The sequence below is a fragment of the Colias croceus genome, chromosome 5 (genome assembly GCF_905220415.1).
Source record: "Colias croceus chromosome 5, ilColCroc2.1".
Lineage (NCBI taxonomy): Eukaryota > Metazoa > Arthropoda > Insecta > Lepidoptera > Pieridae > Colias > Colias croceus.
In genome coordinates this window covers 8110889-8130818 of record NC_059541.1, presented here as the reverse complement: position 1 = coordinate 8130818, position 19930 = coordinate 8110889, and the positions used below count along the sequence as shown (strand labels likewise).

Genomic DNA, 19930 nt, shown 5'->3' with positions numbered 1-19930 from the left:
ACCAAATTGTAAGCTACTCAGATCTTCTTTTGAAACGCGTTGCTTCGACTGGTCAATTTCAAGCCAAAATCATCAAAGAAAAACTGTTTAGCGGCCTTGCACAAATTTCAGCTAACTTTACAAAGTTTATTTTTCAAAAGGTATTTTTTTCTGGGTCGTAATCCTCAGTAACCTTGATGGGCACATATATTTCTTTTTATTTTACTTTTTGGAAAGCTGAAATACGTAAAACAAAAAAATATAAGGTAAGTTAAAAAAGTATAAATTTCAATGTAAAAACGAACAATCTTATAACTACATGTGAGTGCAATACCGATGTCGTGTGTTGTTTCATTACTAGTAACAATCTTTAAAATGGTGTTCTAAATTTTCATCATAATATTGTTATTACAATATATTCTCCTCGCTATCCATAAAAACTCGTCATCATGGTTACCTTACTTGTTAAATTTGTTTATTGAAAACTTGTTGAAAAATGATAAAGTATTGGGGAAATAACAAATTTAACATGACTGCTTACTAAAATGATGCTAAATTAGACAATTTTTGCCATTGAAATGATTCTAAACAGGTAAATGCAGGAGTATTGAGGAATATTGTAAATAACGTAAATATACACTTGCCTGTGAAATTCTATGCCAGAATTCGGTGTCCAAACGCTTCTGCAATTTTGCACAATACAATGCATTCTTTATATTCGGAAAATATTCATTATATAAGCAACAATATTAACTTAAATATTCGAAGCGACGCAATTTTTTTGACACACATGCCATATTGACAAAGTGAGAGTTGCTACAATTTTATTATGGTGACTACCCATAATCAGGGAGTATCGCTTTTTAATAATTGGTTCAGATACTTATTTTATTTAGCATAAATAATAATTGTCTCATCCAACAATGCTTCTTAATGACGTTTTTGGCAATTTATCAAGAAACTCATGTACAAAAACTAACCTTTTGCACAGAATATTACAGCATACATAGTAGCCTTGGGAAAACTTCGTATTAACAGTGGCAATACCAAGTTAGGTGTGAAAGTGATAAAAAACATGAACTGGGCAATATTTTCTTGTTACACGTCAATGTTCATACCGAAATCTCCAGTGTATTAGATATAAGCTTCTTGTCTCAAACACATGCTGGATCATGGATACTTGATTAGAGACTTAATAACAAGCTTTCTGCTTACATCTTTAATTAATCTTTGATTGTGAGTGCAGTAATTTATTTTCTGTATTATTTTTTTTTTGACTTTCAAATGACATACCAATGACATATTAATCGTAATCTCACATCAAAATATGGGGTGTAATGGCTGTCTACCATCTCTCAGCCAAAGCCAACCTCACCTGCCCGTGGTGCACCCTGCCGAACAACAGACGAGGCTCTGGCGTTTATACATTACAGTGGTAGAGCTACAGCTACATACAATTTATTTTGTGTGTAGCACGACTGGGCTGTAGCTTGTCCGGGGAAGTACCACTATCTCACGTAATACCGGCGTTAAGCATCTTCTTGCGTTTCGCATGCGTTAGTGAGATTGCCGGATGCCCAACCCCATCGCCCTTCAACAAACATGGCAGCGGTACTCAATAGAAGATTACCCCAGGAGGGTACTAGTATCTGCGATCCTAGAGAATCCCTCCCTGAGCTCTCCCGCTCAGGCTGCCCCACGTATTCTGGGGGGGGCAAGTTTCCGCGCTTCTACTCCACTAGGGGTAAAAAAACTAACCACCATTCGGCCAACTGTTCCACACTACTATCAGTGGACTTTTGTAATATCAGGGGATTAAATTCAAACCTCGAGGCTGTACACCACCATCTCGAGACAGCCAAGCCGGCCCTCCTCTTTTTAACGGAGACTCAAATATCTTCTCCGGCTGACACATCTTATTTGAATTACCCGGGCTATGTTCTGGAACATACGTTTGTTCCGCGCGCCGGAGTTTGTGTATACGCTAGAGAAGATATTTGCTGTCGTCGCTTGGGTAACTTGGAAGGTATTGACCTATCCTTATTGTGGCTACGAGTAGACTGCGATAACCAACCCCGCGTCTATGCGTGCCTGTATAGGTCACACAGCGGAAACACCGAAACTGACAGACTCATCGAGAAAATTCAAACTTCGATCGATATTCTGCTCCAAAAGATTCCAACGATCGAGATAGTGGTTTTGGGTGACTTTAACGCTCATCACGCTGAATGGTTGTGCTCACGCAATACTGACCATGCAGGACGTTCTTTCCGTGACTTCGCCTTGGCATACGATCTAGCACAACTGGTCCCCTCGCCTACAAGGATACCTGATGTCGAGGATCACACTCCATCTCTGCTAGATCTATTTCTGACTTCCTCTCCGGATAACTACAAAGTGAGCGTCGCAGCCCCTCTTGGATCTTCCGATCATTGTCTTATACAGAGTACAGTGCCTCTCACATATCAATCTCGGTCTCGCCCAGCTACTACCCGACGTGTCTGGCACTATGGGTCGGCGGACTGGGATGGGATGCGCACGTTCTTTTCCTCCTACCCATGGAGACAGGTCTGCTTCGCAGATGAAGATCCGGATGCTTGTGCTGACTGTGTCGCTGATGTTGTGCTTCAGGGCATGGAGCTTTTCATCCCGAACTCTGTGGTACCTGTCGGCGGCAAGTCACAGCCCTGGTTTGGGCAATCTTGCAGAGAAGCATCTCGAACGAAGCAAGATCGCTATCGAAACTGGGCAGAAGCTCTTGCTGCAGAAGATCCTGAAGCTAAGCATCTCAAGAAATTGTACAACTCTGCCTCCAGATCACTAAAGAGGAAAATCGCTGAAGCAAAGTCAAGCTTTATCAACAGAATTGGTAAAAAGCTGACACATTACCCTTCAGGCACACGGGCTTTTTGGTCTCTTGCTAAGGCCATCCTGGGTAACTTCTGCCAATCGTCATTTCCACCACTGCGCAGGGCCGACGACTCTTTAGCTCACTCAGCTAAAGAAAAAGCTGATACTTTGGCGACTCTTTTCGCATTAAATTCGTCGCTGGATGATGAGGGAAAAACACCACCGTCCATCTCAAACTGCAATAGCACGATGCCCGATGTGAAATTCACGCAATCTGCAGTGCGTAAAGCCCTTCGATCTCTCATCATTCATAAGTCAAATGGGCCTGACGGCATCCCTGCTGTAGTTCTAAAGACCTGCGCTCCCGAGCTGGCTCCGGTCTTAACACATCTCTTTCGATACTCATATGCGACTGGTATTGTCCCAAGATCCTGGAAGACCTCCTTGATACATCCGATCCCTAAGAAAGGCACACGCTCCGATCCATCTAACTATAGGCCCATTGCAGTTACCTCCTTATTCTCTAAAGTGATGGAGTCCATCATTAATAGTCAACTCTTGCGACATCTTGAGGACAACCAACTGTTAAGTGACCATCAATACGGCTTTCGTCATGGTCGCTCTGCAGGTGACCTCTTAGCATTTCTGACTCACCGATGGGCAAAAACAGTGGAGAATAAGGGGGAAGCGCTGGCTGTAAGTTTAGATGTAGCGAAGGCCTTTGATCGGGTGTGGCACAGGGGGCTCCTTTCCAAACTCCCATCGTATGGACTACCGGAGAGGTTATGCAATTGGGTAGCTAGCTTTCTCCAGGCACGTAGCATCCAAGTCGTCGTCGACGGAGCATGCTCTGAATCTATGCCTATTAGCGCTGGTGTCCCACAAGGCTGTGTGTTGTCGCCTACGTTGTTCCTTCTGCATTTCAATGACATGTTGCGAATACGTAGCATTCATTGTTATGCGGATGACAGCACTTGTGACACGAACTATGCCGGCCAAGCAAAAACCTCTCTGGAACTAACAAACCAGCATCGAAACGAGCTTGTGTCGAACATTGAGCATACTCTCGAGGAAATTTCTGCGTGGGGCCAATCCAATCTTGTCGACTTCAACCCAGCGAAGACACAGGTCTGCGCATTCACAACCAAGAAAAGTCCCTTTGTCGTACCACTTACCTTCCAGAACAGTCCCCTGACTATCAAACCAAGCATCAGCATTCTCGGCGTCGAGATTACGTCTGACGTGCAGTTCCGTGGATTTTTGGAGGACAAAGCCAAGATTGCTTCGAAGAAGTTAGGGGTGCTCGCCAGGGCGAGACGGTACTTCACACCCGCTCACCTGTTGCAACTTTATAAGGCTCAAGTCCGGCCCCATATGGAGTACTGCTCGCACCTCTGGGCCGGAGCACCCCAATACCAGCTCCTACCATTAGACCGCGTTCAGCGTCGAGCAATCCGCATCATTGACGACACCGAGATTGCCAAATCGCTTGATCCTTTGTCGCTGCGGAGAGACGTCTCGTCTCTCTGTGTTTTCTATAAAATCTATAATGGGGAATGTTCCGAGGAACTCTTCGACCTGATTCCAGCTGCCGGTTTCCACAACCGCACATCCCGTCTCAAACTTAAGTATCATCCTCATCATCTGGATGCATGGCGATCTAGTACAGTGCGATTCACCCGGCATTTTTTGCCAAGAACAACATCGTTGTGGAACGAACTACCATCTGAGGTGTTTCCAAGCGTCTTCGACAAAGAAATCTTCAAAAAAAGGGCATATAAACATCTTAAAGGCCGGCAACACATTCGCGGTGCCCCTGACAACGCGAATGCCAATGGGCGGCGGGCTTCACTTTCCATCAGGTGACCCGCCTGCTCGCTTGCCCGCTTAAATATAAAAAAAAAAAAAAAAAAAAAAAAAAAAAAATAATGTAAAATACCTACCTATCTATTAAATTTAAATAAAAAATACTAGAAAAGGGTCATTATTCTTATGGTACCTAGGTAGGTAATTAATTTTATTTCGACGATTGGATACTCTCACTAATCAATAACCACATATAATTTGTTATGAATGGTCTTGAAGTTCGATCATGTGTATCTCATGTGTGTAAAATCTAACAGCAGCTAAAAATAAAAATAAGACGTCGAAGCTGTACAAAAAGATGAGGACCCGGAGTAATTCGGGCGTCCGCCTGGATTACTACCAACGAATTGTCCATAAACTCATTCTTGATCATCAACAACCCGTCACTGGGTTATTCCCCGCTAGTCCACAAAACGATCATGCCTGGATTAGAGATAATTTATACTGTATTTTGGCGGTATGGGGGCTCTCAATGGCATTCAAGAAAATTGCTGATCAAGATGAAGATCGCGCTAAAACATATGAATTGGAGCAAAGTTGTGTAAAACTTATGCGAGGTGAGTTTATCAATTCTAATTATATTTCAAACCAGCTTTCGGTCGACTGCATCCGCTGTTTTGTCTGAAACTGAACCAATACACTACTAAATATACCACTGCAAATTACAATTTGTCTATATAAACACAGGTATACACAGACAGACAACAGGAAGGGACTTTGTTTTAAACTATGTACTTATTCATTTTTCAACCACTTTCACAGGTTTAACAATACTGTGTCATTTTAGGTCTCCTGATGGCCATGATGCAGCAAAAGGAAAAAGTAGAGAAATTTAAAAGCACTCAAAATCCTCATGATTCTCTGCATGCAAAGTATTCATCCATAACAGGCCGCACTGTTGTCACCGATACTGAATGGGGACATTTACAAATAGATGCCATTTCTTTGTACCTACTAGTTCTTGCACAAATGACAGCTTCAGGTTTACAGATAGTATTCTCATTGGATGAAGTAGCCTTTATCCAAAACTTAGTATTCTACATTGAATCAGCTTATTGTACTCCTGATTATGGTATTTGGGAGAGAGGTGACAAAACTAATCATGGATTACCTGAACTGAATGCGAGTTCAATTGGCATGGCTAAAGCAGCATTAGAAGCCATGAATGAATTAGATCTGTTTGGCGCTCGGGGAGGTCCTTCTAGTGTTATTCATGTTTTAGCTGATGAAGCACAAAAATGTCAAGCTGTGCTACAATCCATGTTACCGAGGGAGTCAAACAGCAAAGAGTTAGATTCTGGCCTGCTATCCATTATAAGCTACCCAGCATTTGCAGTTGATGATCCCAACTTGATAACAAAGACTAGGGAAACAATAGTAAATAAATTGCAAGGAAAGTTTGGTTGCAAAAGATTCTTGAGAGATGGTCACAAAACACCAAGGGAAGACCCAAACAGGCTTTATTATGAACCATGGGAATTGAGAATGTTTGAAAACATTGAATGTGAATGGCCTTTATTTTTTTGCTATCTTATATTGGACTATTGTTTTCAAGGAGACAAGAATAATGTTTCTGAATACATGCAGAAGTTAGAAATGATAATGATTAGGAAGGATGATGGTATGAAGCTGGTGCCTGAATTGTATTCTGTGCCTGCAGACAAAGCACACTTAGAACAAAGTGAACCTGGCAGTCAAGAGAGGATCCCATTGGGTAGATGCCCATTTATTTGGGCTCAATCACTTTATATCCTGGGAAAATTGCTACAAGAAGTAAGTATTATGCAATTATGCATTATGCTTTTTTTTCAAAATCAGTCTTGCTATTCTTAATTTTTGTTCATAATATTTAATTAAGTATTAAAGGAAATTGTGTGATAATTTTTTTATTTCAATTCTTTTGTGTGTACATTACATTTTGATTTATATATGTTAACGGAAATGTATGTAATCCGACATTGTATACAATTCCTAGGAAATGTACGTAATTCCTAAAATCACACGGAAATGTGTGAAATAAATTATACACATTGCCTAGGAAATCTATACATTTCCTAAATAGCAATCGGAAATGTAAAACATCTAAGATATTGGAAGGTAGGCGGGTCGATGGGGGGAGGGCCGAAAATTCGTAATCAGAATTTTTGGTTTGAATAAGGGGGTGGGTTAGGTTAGGTTCGTGTTTTTTAAAACTAGACAGAAATAGGTCGCCTCACGACCGTCTTTTTGTAGAATTTTGGAAAAAGACGAATTTCGGCATATTACAAAATGCCGGCCGTTTGTAATAGGGCGGATTATACAATCCGACTGGGACGTGTACGTGACAGCGGGACGAGGGGACTTATTATTTACTAACCAAATGAAAGTTTGATTTGATTGAATATAAGTTGATTTAAGAAATGTTAATTAGTAAGATAATATGGACATATCATTATTATTTTACGGTAAGACTGTTACCCGATACAGTGTTTTATTACAGAAATCATTTATTTTATACATTTCCTAATATGATATTGGAATTGTATAGAATTCCTAGGAAGATTATACATTTCCTAGGATATCTATGCATTAAATAGTTTATTAAACAATATTTTATACATTTCCTAAATGGTATCGGAATTGTACACATTTCCTAGGATTTGTATACAATTCCTTGATTTCATACATTTCCGGTAACATATACACTAATATAATATGTATATTTCCACCCATGAAAATTACTTAAAATTGATATGGAAGCTATACATATATAAGGTATACATTAAGATAACTATGAAATTTTGAAAATAGAAATATTAACAGACATTTGTTTTCAAAAACAGTTTACAGTTGTAATAAAAAAATATCTTAAACATGTAGAATATATAGTATACTAGCTTTCCGCCTGCGGCTTCGCCCGCGTTTTCATAGAAAACCCCGCATAGTTCCCTTTCCCGTGGGATTTCCGGGATAAAACCTATCCTATCTCTCAAGTTGGATCAAACTGCACATGGTGTGTGAATTTTAGTATAATCGGTTAAGTGGTTTAGGAGTCCATTGAGGACAAACATTGTGACACGAGATTTATATATATTAAGATATTATATACAATATTTAAATATTTCAGGGATTTTTGGCAGTTGGAGAATTAGATCCACTAAACAGAAGATTGTGTTCTGAAAAGAAACCTGATGTTGTAGTACAAATTGTAATTTTAGCGGAAGATAATGAGATTAGGGATAAACTTTTGGAGTATGACCTACATGTGCAAACAATTAACGAAGTTGCACCCATTGAAGTACAGCCAGCCAGGGTGTTGAGTCATCTTTATACTTATTTAGGTAATTTTACATCATATTATCTTACCTTAAGAAAAATAAAAACGACGTGTGGCACTCGGGGACTAGCACGGTAAAGCTATTGCATAGCATGCCTTCAAGCCACACCTCCGTGCCTGTCGGAGTGGGGAGCGTGAGGTTTTTTCGTTTCGGAATTTCTCGATTCGGTGCCCGCGCTCATGGCCCGCGGTAGAAGCTATGCAATAGCTTAAAAATCCCTAAGATTAATAATAATTAAACGAAAGAAATTTTTTTTTATTTTTAATTGCAGGTAGAAATAAAAAATTAGGTCTCTCAGGCAGAAAATCTCGTGACGTCGGTATTCTAAGCACAAGCAAGCTTTATTCATTGAATGATAGAATTTTTGCTTTTACACCACAGGTAAGATGGACTGGGTTTTTTTGAATGCATTTTTTTAAATTACATTATTTTTTTGTTATAATTTATTTAAAAATTATTACACGTTACTTTATAGCGCATTTATTGTAGAAATAAATGTTTTATTACACTTTTTATAGTTTATGTACTGCTTTAAAGGTTATTTATTTTTTGTCTATTTTATTAGTTTTCTGATATGAAGCGTTTCTACATTGCTTCTGATTACGAGTTGATGGTAGACATGCTCAAATCCGAGATTTATTTCTTGAAGTCTTCTTGGCAAAACCTTCTAGGAAGACCACTTATTGTTTTAACTCTGAATGATATGAATTTAGGTATTTTATTTTTATATTAATTGCTACATTCGCTTGCGGAGTATCCCTTGTCCTCTGTGCTAAAAAAGATGATCCCATGCATTTATATATAAAACGCAATTAATAAGATATAATGAGCTATTCAACATTTTATTGAATGTCGCATATCCAGAACATGAAGGTTTCAATCATCATCAATTAACATTGTTTTATTTTAACAAAAAGGAGTTTGAATTGTTAGTTGAAGGTTGTTATTAATATAATGGTTTTTGGATTTCGCCATAACAATTGTGCATGAATGTGCCTTAGAATTTTGACTACGAGGAGTACTACATGACTCGTGACCCGGATTTGCTCGCCAGCACGTTTACGGCGAACGTCGCTTTCCTTGGCATGAGTTGGAAACAAATGTTAGGAAGGCCGACAATCACGTTATTAGCCACACAATATTTATTAGGTACATATCCCCTTTTACACCATATTTTAGATGACATTCTGTATCTTCTATCATCTATTATGTCAATAAATTTGCATGGGTTAAAGTAAATTTTTATATCATTATGCAACATTTAATGGAGAAATAATTATATGGAGAACAAACAATATATTATGCATGAAACAATCTTTAAATAATAAATAAAATCATCGTCATATATTTCTGTTACTAAACTTTGTATGTATATTAATAATGCTTTATATATTATATTTAGTAGCTTAAACACCACTGTTGTCAATATGTTTTTTTTTTGCTTTTGCTTGAATATTTTTTGTGTCAATATTCAACTACTGTACGCAAATGCGATTTTTAGATCATGGAAAAATACCAATGGCCATGATTACAACAATGAAAAAGTTGAAGTCTGGATATATAAACGGAACAAGAGTGACATTGGGTAATCTCGGTGATTTCTTGAGTACTTCAGCTATAACAAATCTGAGTTTCCTTGGGAGCCAAGAAGATGGATATCCTGATAGTAAGTACAACAAGAAATATCAAATAAGCAATCTTAATATTATGGGTTTATAGTACATTTGTTTTCATGTAATATCCTCGTTTTCCACATTTTTACATTAATTGTTCATTCTGCTACAAAGCTGTCACTTTGACATTACACGCATATAAGTGACCTATATGCGTGTACTAAATTCACAGTCATATCAATAATGCAATATTTAAAAACTTATCGAATTAAACATGCACTTTTCAGAATTAAACCCCCAAGTGCAGAGCTACCTAGAAGAACATCTTCTGAAGTCTTTCAGTACTAAATTCAGTCTGCTGTCGCGGCCCGCGGCTCGCGGACGTTCGTTGCGTCGCCGCATGTCCGTGCGCGGCGCTATAAAGAAAACGCGATCGATTAATGTCGATTGTAAGTTATGTTGTTATGTTATTTATTATATATACGTTATTTTGAATTAATTTATGTTGATGTCTATCCTAGTTTCAGACTAATCTAGTTTACCAGTTTAGCTATTTGTCTGTGGAGACTTTTTTGTGTTTTAATTATAAATATATTTTCTTGTGTTGCTGTTAAAAAAAAATATGGTTTTTTTTTAATGATGTATTTCCTATTTATATAATTTCCAATTAAAACTATATTCCATTTGGAATGTTTTAATCACTTAAAAGTAAAGTAACTACATAAAACAATAAATGTATGCGTCATTACTTGTGATGCGCGTGACTGTGCTCGTCATAAAAGGTTTAGAGTTTGCTCATTAAAAAAAAAATTTTAGAGTTTTAAAATCAATTAAATTTGTACTTGCAATAATAATTGATTATTTATAGCGGAAACATTAGGAATGGAAGGGGAGAACGGACCGCACGGTGTATTGGAGAGGAAACCGTCGTGGTTAGAAGTGGACCCAGTGTATGGGCGTAGTCCTTCACCTGAGGATGCTAAGAGAAAATCATTTACTAAGTAAGTATTGTTAAGTGATTTTATTTAAACTCGTATTTCGTTTTTAATGGGTGTATGAAAAATAAGAACTTTATACGTTACTAGCTGCTCCGCGCGGTTTCACCCCCGTGGCTCCCGTCCCGTTGATCGTAGCGTGATGATATATAGCCTATCCTAGCCTTCTTCGATAAATGAGCTATCCAACACCGAAAGAATTTTTCAAATCGGACCAGTAGTTCTCGAGATTAGCGCGTTCACACAAACAAACAAACAAATTCTTCAGCTTTATAATATTAGTTTAGATTGCATATTTAATTACATGCAAGGGAATAGAACATTAGATAAATGTATACTTTTATCATATTTGATCACTATTTTTTACATAATTCCTAAATGTTATTGTTTAAGGGGGACGTCTACTACAAACTTAGGAGTAACACCTACAATCGAAATTACCAAGGAAAAATCACCGTCGCCTCCAAAAGAAGAAGGTATGAAATATGTTTTATATTTATAAAATTGTATATTTTCTAAATGAAATTTCAACCGACTTCAAAAAAAGAGCTTCGAAATTCTACTGTATTTTTGTTTGTTTGTTACCTGAAAACTTTCGTCTGGGTACCGATTTTGGTGATATTTTTCATTATTTAATTATTATCTTCCCACAGTTATGAGCAAGAGTGTAATTGTGCGCAATCGTACGATATCTGAAAGCCAGAGCTTAGTGTACGCAGAACAAGAAACGGATGAACTGATCGGCATGCTGCGTGAAACTGAAAGTTTAGATGAACAGGGAGATATATTGCAGTATCTGGTCGATACACATGGACTGGAGTTCAATACTGGTATTTTTTTTATTGTTATACAATTTAAAATGTTGGTCAGTTGAATAAATAAATCAAAAATTGATTTAGAGAAAACACCATCATTGATTACCATATTTTGGATGACTTTTATTTACATAAGTATAAATTTTCCTACACACTAGTGTGTTGGAAAAATTTTCGACTATAAAAGCTTTTTGATTTTTTCGTAATATAATTTTCTTCACTAGGTCCTTATTGTCATAATATATACCTCAGTCAAAGTAATCAGAATAATAATTATTAATTAATAATAATCTTTATTTCTTCCAATGTTTCATTTTACTATTCAGGAATGTTGGAAAATGGCAAGCCAGTAATAGTGAAAGATCTGCTCAAAGTGCTGTATGAAAAGGCATGTTCCGAAAAGCTTTGGGGACTCGTTCGTCACTCTGCTGGTATGTTGGGCAAGAGGGTGGAAGACTTGGCTAAGGCTGTAACAGACTTGTTGGTGAGACAGAAACAGATCACAGTGGGAATGCCGCCTAACAATGAGTACACTATAACTGCGCCTTTGCCGGAGAACGAGTTGAGGCAGCTGATTCATTGTGTGAGTTTTTCTTTTATCTGCTAGTTAAAATGGCACCGTTAATAAGATTTATGACACATTCCTTTTAATCTTTTTTTAATATTTTACATGCAGTCATTTCGTCAGAATGGAAGTAAAAAGGTAATATTATACAGTTAATATTTTTTTTTAATTTTTCAAATAGGGAAAACAATGTAATTTATGGTACTGTAAGAAACATGCCAGACAATGGGAATAACCATGACTTCTCAAGTTACTAATTCCTATGAGGATAAAAGACAGAACTATAGCTTGTAAAGGTCTTGTATCGCCATCAGTTTTCCACTAGAATTTCCTTAATGGCCGTTCCCAATATTCAAACTACGGTTATAGATATCAGCTATCTCCGACAGCTAGTAAGGTTCTATCTATCGTAAGATAGATAAGATATTGGGAACGGCCATAAGTCATCACGGTAACCCCCGGCTGTTGCGTGACGTGAGCACGTGCGTGGCCCGGATACGCATTGCCGCATCTACTCACAAACTGAGACTGACCGCACCGGAGCGGCAACGTCGCACACGCGGCATGTTGACTCTGAATTACTCCCACATTAAACTTAAGAACACTAAGTCAAGTTAAAGTGGGGGTAATTATGTGATATTGTATTGTTAAAATATTTGTATGTATCGTGATCGTCAGTGTTGGTATATTTTTATAAGTAAAGTTAAATTATTTATTATGTATATTATCTTTTAAGGCGTATGGTGATGATGAAAGTACGGCTATGTTGACACAAGAGCTACTCGTATACTTGGCAATGTTTATACGCACGGAACCACAACTCTTCTTGGAAATGTTGCGTCTTCGTGTCGGACTTATTATTCAGGTAAACAAACGAAAATATGAGAATAATTCATATTTTTTTTTCAATGCCTTTCTTTTTATTATTTATCGCTGCTTCAGTACAAAAATCGAATTTCAGATTGCACTAACAGATTCAACTATTTGATTTATTCTCCTTTTCAATATTTTCACTTTTTTATAAAATTATAGGTAATGGCAACAGAACTTTCTCGAACGCTTTCTTGCGACGGTGAGGAGGCGTCCGAACATCTGCTCAACTTGTCACCGTTTGAAATGAAGAATCTTTTATACCACATTCTCAGTGGAAAAGAGTTTGCTATCAATAGTGGTGAGTTTTAAGCTATTACTCCATCATGTTATCAATCAATTGGAAATTTGCAGATCATATAATTTTTAAGCTTATTTTAAATTTCTTCAATAGACTTCTTCAATTAACTTTTCATTGTTCTCATTTAAATCTATTTAAGCCATTTCTAGTAGAATTTCCTTCGTAGAACCTTTTACATTACGTTTTAAAAGGACTGCGGTAAACATAAAGCCGATTAGGGCTATAATATGTAAACTTGTAACAAAAGTTTTTCAGTAGTCAGTAAATATAACATTTCTATCACCATTTGTAACTCAAAGTTTCCTTTGCAGCAAATTCTCTGTTTGGTATAAGGGAAAAAATCAAACGGGAAGGCGAGTTGTATTATCGTAACCTTATGATTGTCCCAATTGTATTTTTTTAAAATAATTTTAATATGTATTTGTGCTTAAAATTGTTATGTATTATGAAGTTGTTTGGTCCCTCCATATATTATAACCTCTGTATAGGTAAACCAGAATCTGATGGCAATTAGGGAATTCAAAATTTTGAATGTGCAACCTTAGGGAAAATGGACTGAACGATCTTGATACTGCTTATTTTTTATTTTGTCCTCAATATTACATTAGTCACATTACATAAGTGGACAATACTATACTTAATAATGAGATATCCACTAAATAATATTATGTAGGTACATACTTACATGTATAATATACATATTACTTTTATATATATATATATATAGGTTTTACATATTATTATTTACACACCTACATATTTTGTATATTCATTATCATTATGCCATGTGAAAATATGGATGTAATGATAATGCAGATTGCTTATAATTTTTTATAAAATAAAATAAAACTAAGTATGTTTATTTTCGTAAGTATTAACAGATACACAGATTATAAAATTGACTTGGACAGCTAAAACTTGACGAATAGCCGTATTGGAAACTCCTGTAATAAGTTTTCATAAAATTATATTGTAAACAACAAACAATATTATAGTTACCTACTTATAATATTTTTTAACCCATTGAGCTCCCAGCGGCCCGATCGGTGCACGACACAATAGATTTTCTATTGTGTCTGAGATTCCGGGGGCTGAGTTATTAATTTAAAGTATCAAAACGGGTAAGTCCAATTTACCAATAAAATCTTCAAAATTGAAAATTGTGATGTGTTTGGCCCTTCTTCATCAACTATTTTTCTATACACATTATAAACAACACCTCTTGCTTATGATCGCAGCGGCTTTTGCGACATTTTCGAAGATTTTTTAGACAAAATCCTAAACGTTATTCATCAACTGCATAGAAGACAAATAATTTGACAACCAATTTGATAGTTGTAAAATAAAGTTGCCACATGAAAATCTTTTATTTCTTAAATACAAATATGCCATCAGATTCTGGTAGACCTAAAGTAATTAACGCAATTAAAAAAAGCAAAGTTGCTTATGTTTCGTTTAAAATGAGGACAATGTTTTAACACGACACTTGTGGTGTGTTTTATAGCGGAAAACTTCATTCCAGTGCTTATTTTTCATCGTTAATGATTTAAAAGCGTTGTAATTATTGATGTATATATGTAAAAAATATAAAAATTCCTTTCAAAAATTATAGAAAAAGATGAGATCCACGTTCTTAATATGAAGCATACTAATTGCCTTTATGCCTAACTGTCCCGGTTCAATTTGAATGTGTGCATTGAAACCTTTTGTTACTCTTATACGACTCGCAATCATTATGAGCTTCAATTCACGTAATATACCTATGAAAAAAAAGACATAATATCTTTCTCTGAAATATTGAAAATGTGTTTAACATCAACTATCCATACTTAATATTATAAATGCGAAAGTAAGTCTATGTCTGTCTGTTACTCAATCACGCCTAAACTACTGAACCAATTTTCATGAAATTTGGTATAGAGATATTTTGATACCCGAGAAAGGACATACGCTACTTTTTATCACGGAAATCAAACGGGAACGCGAACTATGCGGGTTTTTCTTTGACTGCGCGGGCGAAGCCGTGGGCGGAAACCTAGTATTATATTATAATATTTCAATAATTCATAATCAATACTTTTTTAGCAGGACGCGGCAACTTTTCCATAGTTAGCAACAAATCGAATCGTTATGGAAAGAAGTCACAAATAGTGCTCGAAGGACAGAACATTCAGGGTGGTATTGAAGAAAGTAAGTCGTTAATATTATATTATATTATATTGTAATTAAAATGCAATTGTCGTCGAATATAAATATAATTATACAAAGTATGCATAAAATCTAAAATTGATTCTCTATACAGGGTTACTTGTAAAACACCAGCAACCTCGCAGGACAAGATAGATAACATCATAAGTAACAACATTTGTTCTACGACTTTTGATGATTTGTTAGATTTTATTTTCATACAAAAATAAATATTCATTTAATTTTCCGTTTGAATATTATAAACTCTACGCGCATTCCAAAAATTACGTAAACAAGAAGCGAACGGGAGGGGGAAGGGGGCGTCGCGTCGTCGTTTCGATAATGAATAGAACATAGACTTACAAATGTTAGGAGGGTACAATAAAAACTTAAAAAATCATTTAAAAATAATTTATTGCGTTATGCCAAAAGTCGTAGATCAAATGTTGTTAGCTATGATGTTAGCTACCTTGTCCTGCGAAGTTGCCGGTGTTTTACAAATAACCCTGTATATTTTCAATTCCAAAATTTTGATTAAATCCGATAAAAGCATGATTCTTAAATTTCTACTATCATATTTTCGTTTCTGTAACCAAACGGAATATGAAAAGATTTAAACAAGTTTTTATTACTTCGTAGTTAATATACATTTAATTTCAAGCCCCAACAGTGGAGCCAGATCGTCAAGGCCAATGGTTGAGACGTCGCCGTTTGGACGGAGCTCTAAATCGCGTCCCCAGGGACTTCTATCCACGGGTTTGGGGAGTTTTGGAAAAGGTTGGTTTAGATTTTTGTGTAAAAAGTATTGATATAGCGAATTAAATGAAAATTTATTTAAAAAATACACAAGTACTAAAGATGAGTTTTTCAATGTATTATTGCAACGAAAACTAAACGTTTCACTAAGCAAAAAATGTTATATTTTTTGATGATGTTTTTAACTGCTACGTCTGAAATTACTTCAAACTTATTAATCTTTCAAATCTTCAATTTCATCATTGTCATCAACTATTTCGTTTAAGTATGCGCCTTTCTAATAATAAGCATTATAATTGTTACAGTGTCAAGGCCTAGTAATCCAGGGCAAAATTCTGCAACCAAATCTGACCCAAGAGATGACGTCCGGAGAGTTGAAATTCGCACTGGCAGTTGAAACAGTTCTGAATTCGATCCCACAACCCGAGTACAGGCAATTGGTCGTTGAAGCTCTTATGGTTCTTACTCTATTAGTAGAGTATAAGACAATAAACAACCTTGGTGGAATGATCACAGTAGAACATTTGGTGCACAAAGCCAATCAGATATTTTTGGAAGATCAGGTTTGTATACTGTGATATATTTATTAATAAAATTAGGAGTACATGCCATCATATATTTCATTCCGTATTATTATAATGTAATCTAATTATTTTCAGTATTCAGTAATTTTAGCCACCTCGCTAGTTATGCCAATAGTCGTAGAACAAATGTTGTTACTTATGATGTTAGCTATCTTGTCCTGCGAGGTTGCTGGTCTTTAACAAATAACAAGTAACCACATACATAATTATAAGATGTACATCTGTTGGCAAATCAAATTAAAAAAGACATGTGGCACTCGGGGACTGCTTTCAAGCCACACCTCCGCCCGTCGGAGTGGGGAGCGTGAGGTTTTTTTCGTTACGGAATTTCTCGATTCGGTCCCCGCGCTCAAGCCCCGCGATAGAAGCTATGCAATAGCTTAATAATAATAAAAATGTGCACCCGTACAGATGCGTTGCAACGGCGACGCGACGCTGTGCTGCGCGAAGGCGGGCGCGTGCGGCGGCGCGCAGGTGTGCGGCGGCGCGGCCGGCGTGTGCCAGCTGCTGTACGACAGCGCGCCCAGCGGCAGCTACGGCACCATGACGTACCTCGCGCGGGCCGTCGCCGCGCTGCTGGCCGGCCGCATGCCGCCCGACACGCCGCTCGAGTGCACCATCACGTAATGGTCTACTAGCTGACAAGTAATGCGGTCCACGCGCGCTGTTGCCGCACCGCCCCCCTAGACAAGTGGCTTTCTATTAGCGTAACGTTTGATAGAATAGATTATGAATGTATGAGATTGACGTAAGCTACATTTATCTACAGCTTATGTCAATCTCATACATTCATAATCTATTCTATCAAACGTTACGCTAATAAAAAGCCACTTGTCTAACCCCTCTGATCGTAAATCGCGCATACCACTAGCTAACTGGCAGAATTGAGCATACCAGTTATGTATTCCTGATGACGTACGATGCACGCGCGGTTGCCGCGCTGCTAGTGGACCGCGTTCCGCCGGATACGCTGCAACTGGAGTGCACCATAACGTCCCTAGCTAATTGTTAAGTTCTCATTCAAACCGCGCGTGCTGTTGCCGCACTGCTGGCGGACTACATGCCGTGGGACAAATCATTTGCGCGTGCTTGTTGTCATGGTAACGACAAAATTTATGTGACGGACATTGCATTGCGCGCGCCGTTGCCGCGCAGTGTATTTTAATCAGCGTTCCGCAATTAAAGATTCTACGTCAGTGCGAGTAAATAAATAAAATCAGTACATAAAATCCCTCCCAAAGGCCTCATCAAATAATCATTTCGCCTCATCAAATGTTAGAATAGCTTTAAAACATCTTAAATTTAATCTTGACAACTTTTAGAACAACTGAGAAGTTTGTCTACCTTTCATTCATACAACGAATAACTTCTTATTTATATAACGCAGTTCAATAAAGAAACGAATCTTCAATGGCGGCGCTTATCATTCCCTCTCGCTTAAACACGGCCGTACGGCATGCAAAAAAAAATTGGAAAAATTAAATCACTAAAATGTATTTGATTAAAATGTATTTGATTTTCCCTATAATCGTTTTTATCATAAATTTACAATGACAATCATACATTTGCGAAAGTAAATAATGTTTTATTGGAATTTGACAAAATATGTTCTTTGGGAAAAGTTTTTCAGTTTTATGGGCTCATTGCAAGTATTATGGGGATACACAAATACCATAACAAAGAAGTTTATCAACAAACAATTTGAAATAATTAATATAATAATTATCCATTTACGTTATTTTTATTTTCTTATTTGCTGACCCTACTATATGTCAATGTCGGCTTTGGCCGCCATTGAAGATTCGTTTCTTAATGAACTGCGTTATAAAAAATTTCAAAACATTGGGATGTGTTAGTTGTTATATGATATTGGGTATTACTAGGAATAATAATATCGGAATTAGTACATAGTTTGTTTAAGTATAATTCTTCGTTCAGTGTCTTCTACTTAAATTTTCTATAAAAAGAATTCCTAAGAATTCTCTTGCCCAGTATCTACATAGTAGATTGCCAATGTGTCTAGGATCATAATTGATTGCAATTCAAAAAGTTCCTAAATAAAAAATATACTATGGTCCTTCATTATAAATCAACTTCTTATGTATTAATCTTTCATGTGTAACGGAATGTTGAAGGATACTAGTGACGACTTTTTTTTTTACTATTATGTATAGTTTTTTTTTTGTAGAATAGTAACATACCTACATATATGACGGGTGTAATCGTTAAGTGTGCGCAAGCGATTATTCCGTAACTATTACTGATATTGATTACTTTAGCTAACGAGTAACATTTTTTTCATGTAACATTTTTGGATAATTCTCGTATTATTTTTTAAAAGTTATTATTGTCATTTTACTCGTTAGCTAAAGTACTTTCAATATCAGTTTATTTATTTTTTATATATCTGCATTAGTTACCTACGGAATAATCGCCTGCGCAGTGCGCACATTTAACGATTACACCCTGTATACTCTGTTGTTTCGATTCAGTTTCTTAGATCTGTAGATTGTTTATAATTTAAGCTTTTCTTTAGATACCTCCTTCTAGTATGTTATATACAAATTTGATTTGTTTACTCATTTTTATATTAAAATCAAATTACATTGTATTATCATATTTTAAATGACAATAATAATTAATAACATACCGTTTTTTATGCTGGAAATAGAATACATTAAATAAAAATGCCACTATCGCATAACAATAGCAGTAACGAAAATTATTAAAATTATGTATGTTTTATAAAACAATACATGAAGAGAGTGGATATTGTTATTTTTATAATTTTGAAATAAATTAATTTTTTTTGTATCAATTAAATTTTTATTATTTTGTTGCAGTATTCAAAGAATTAATGATGTTAATTATGTAGTAACATATTTCCAATTATTGTAAAATTCCTGAAAAAAAATTAAAGACGTTTTTATGTATAGTTACAATCAGCTTTTATTTATTTAAATCGACCTGTCCCGTATATCACATTCTTAATATTTTTTCTCGTCTATATCTATGATTCTTATATAATGTACTAATAAATTTATAATATTATGATCACGAAACTATAAGAATGTATATTATGCATGATATATATGTAATACTGTAAATATTATGGTGATAGATAAAGATAGAGATCAGTAGGATAAGCACTTTGTATTTTTATCTGGTTAAGACAAGTCAAGCTGGTATGTATAACTAAATTAAAGCGAAAGTGTGTTCGGAGGTATGAACA

General features: G+C 36.2%; 1 protein-coding gene across 6 annotated transcripts; it reads left to right on the top strand.

Annotated features, from left to right (window-relative positions):
• Nucleotides 1-4757: 4757 nt before the first annotated feature.
• On the top strand, nt 4758-18195 carry LOC123691633 (probable phosphorylase b kinase regulatory subunit alpha). Of its 6 annotated transcripts, XM_045636123.1 has the most exons (19): nt 4776-4832; nt 4953-5252; nt 5483-6468; nt 7802-8015; nt 8284-8393; nt 8578-8725; nt 9514-9678; nt 9913-10074; nt 10494-10626; nt 11014-11096; nt 11274-11450; nt 11762-12018; nt 12737-12865; nt 13033-13171; nt 13483-13524; nt 15260-15361; nt 16020-16135; nt 16420-16677; nt 17110-18195. In XM_045636123.1, the coding sequence occupies exons 2-19, from the start codon at nt 4994-4996 to the stop codon at nt 17323-17325; spliced, it is 3696 nt and encodes a 1231-aa protein (XP_045492079.1). In that variant the 5' UTR covers nt 4776-4832; nt 4953-4993; the 3' UTR covers nt 17326-18195. The 6 variants fall into 6 exon arrangements, with proteins under 6 accessions (XP_045492078.1, XP_045492082.1, XP_045492077.1 ...); XM_045636122.1 differs by having other exon boundaries at nt 4758-5252; XM_045636121.1 differs by lacking the exon at nt 8578-8725 and adding an exon at nt 9014-9161 and having other exon boundaries at nt 4759-5252.
• Nucleotides 18196-19930: the final 1735 nt, after the last annotated feature.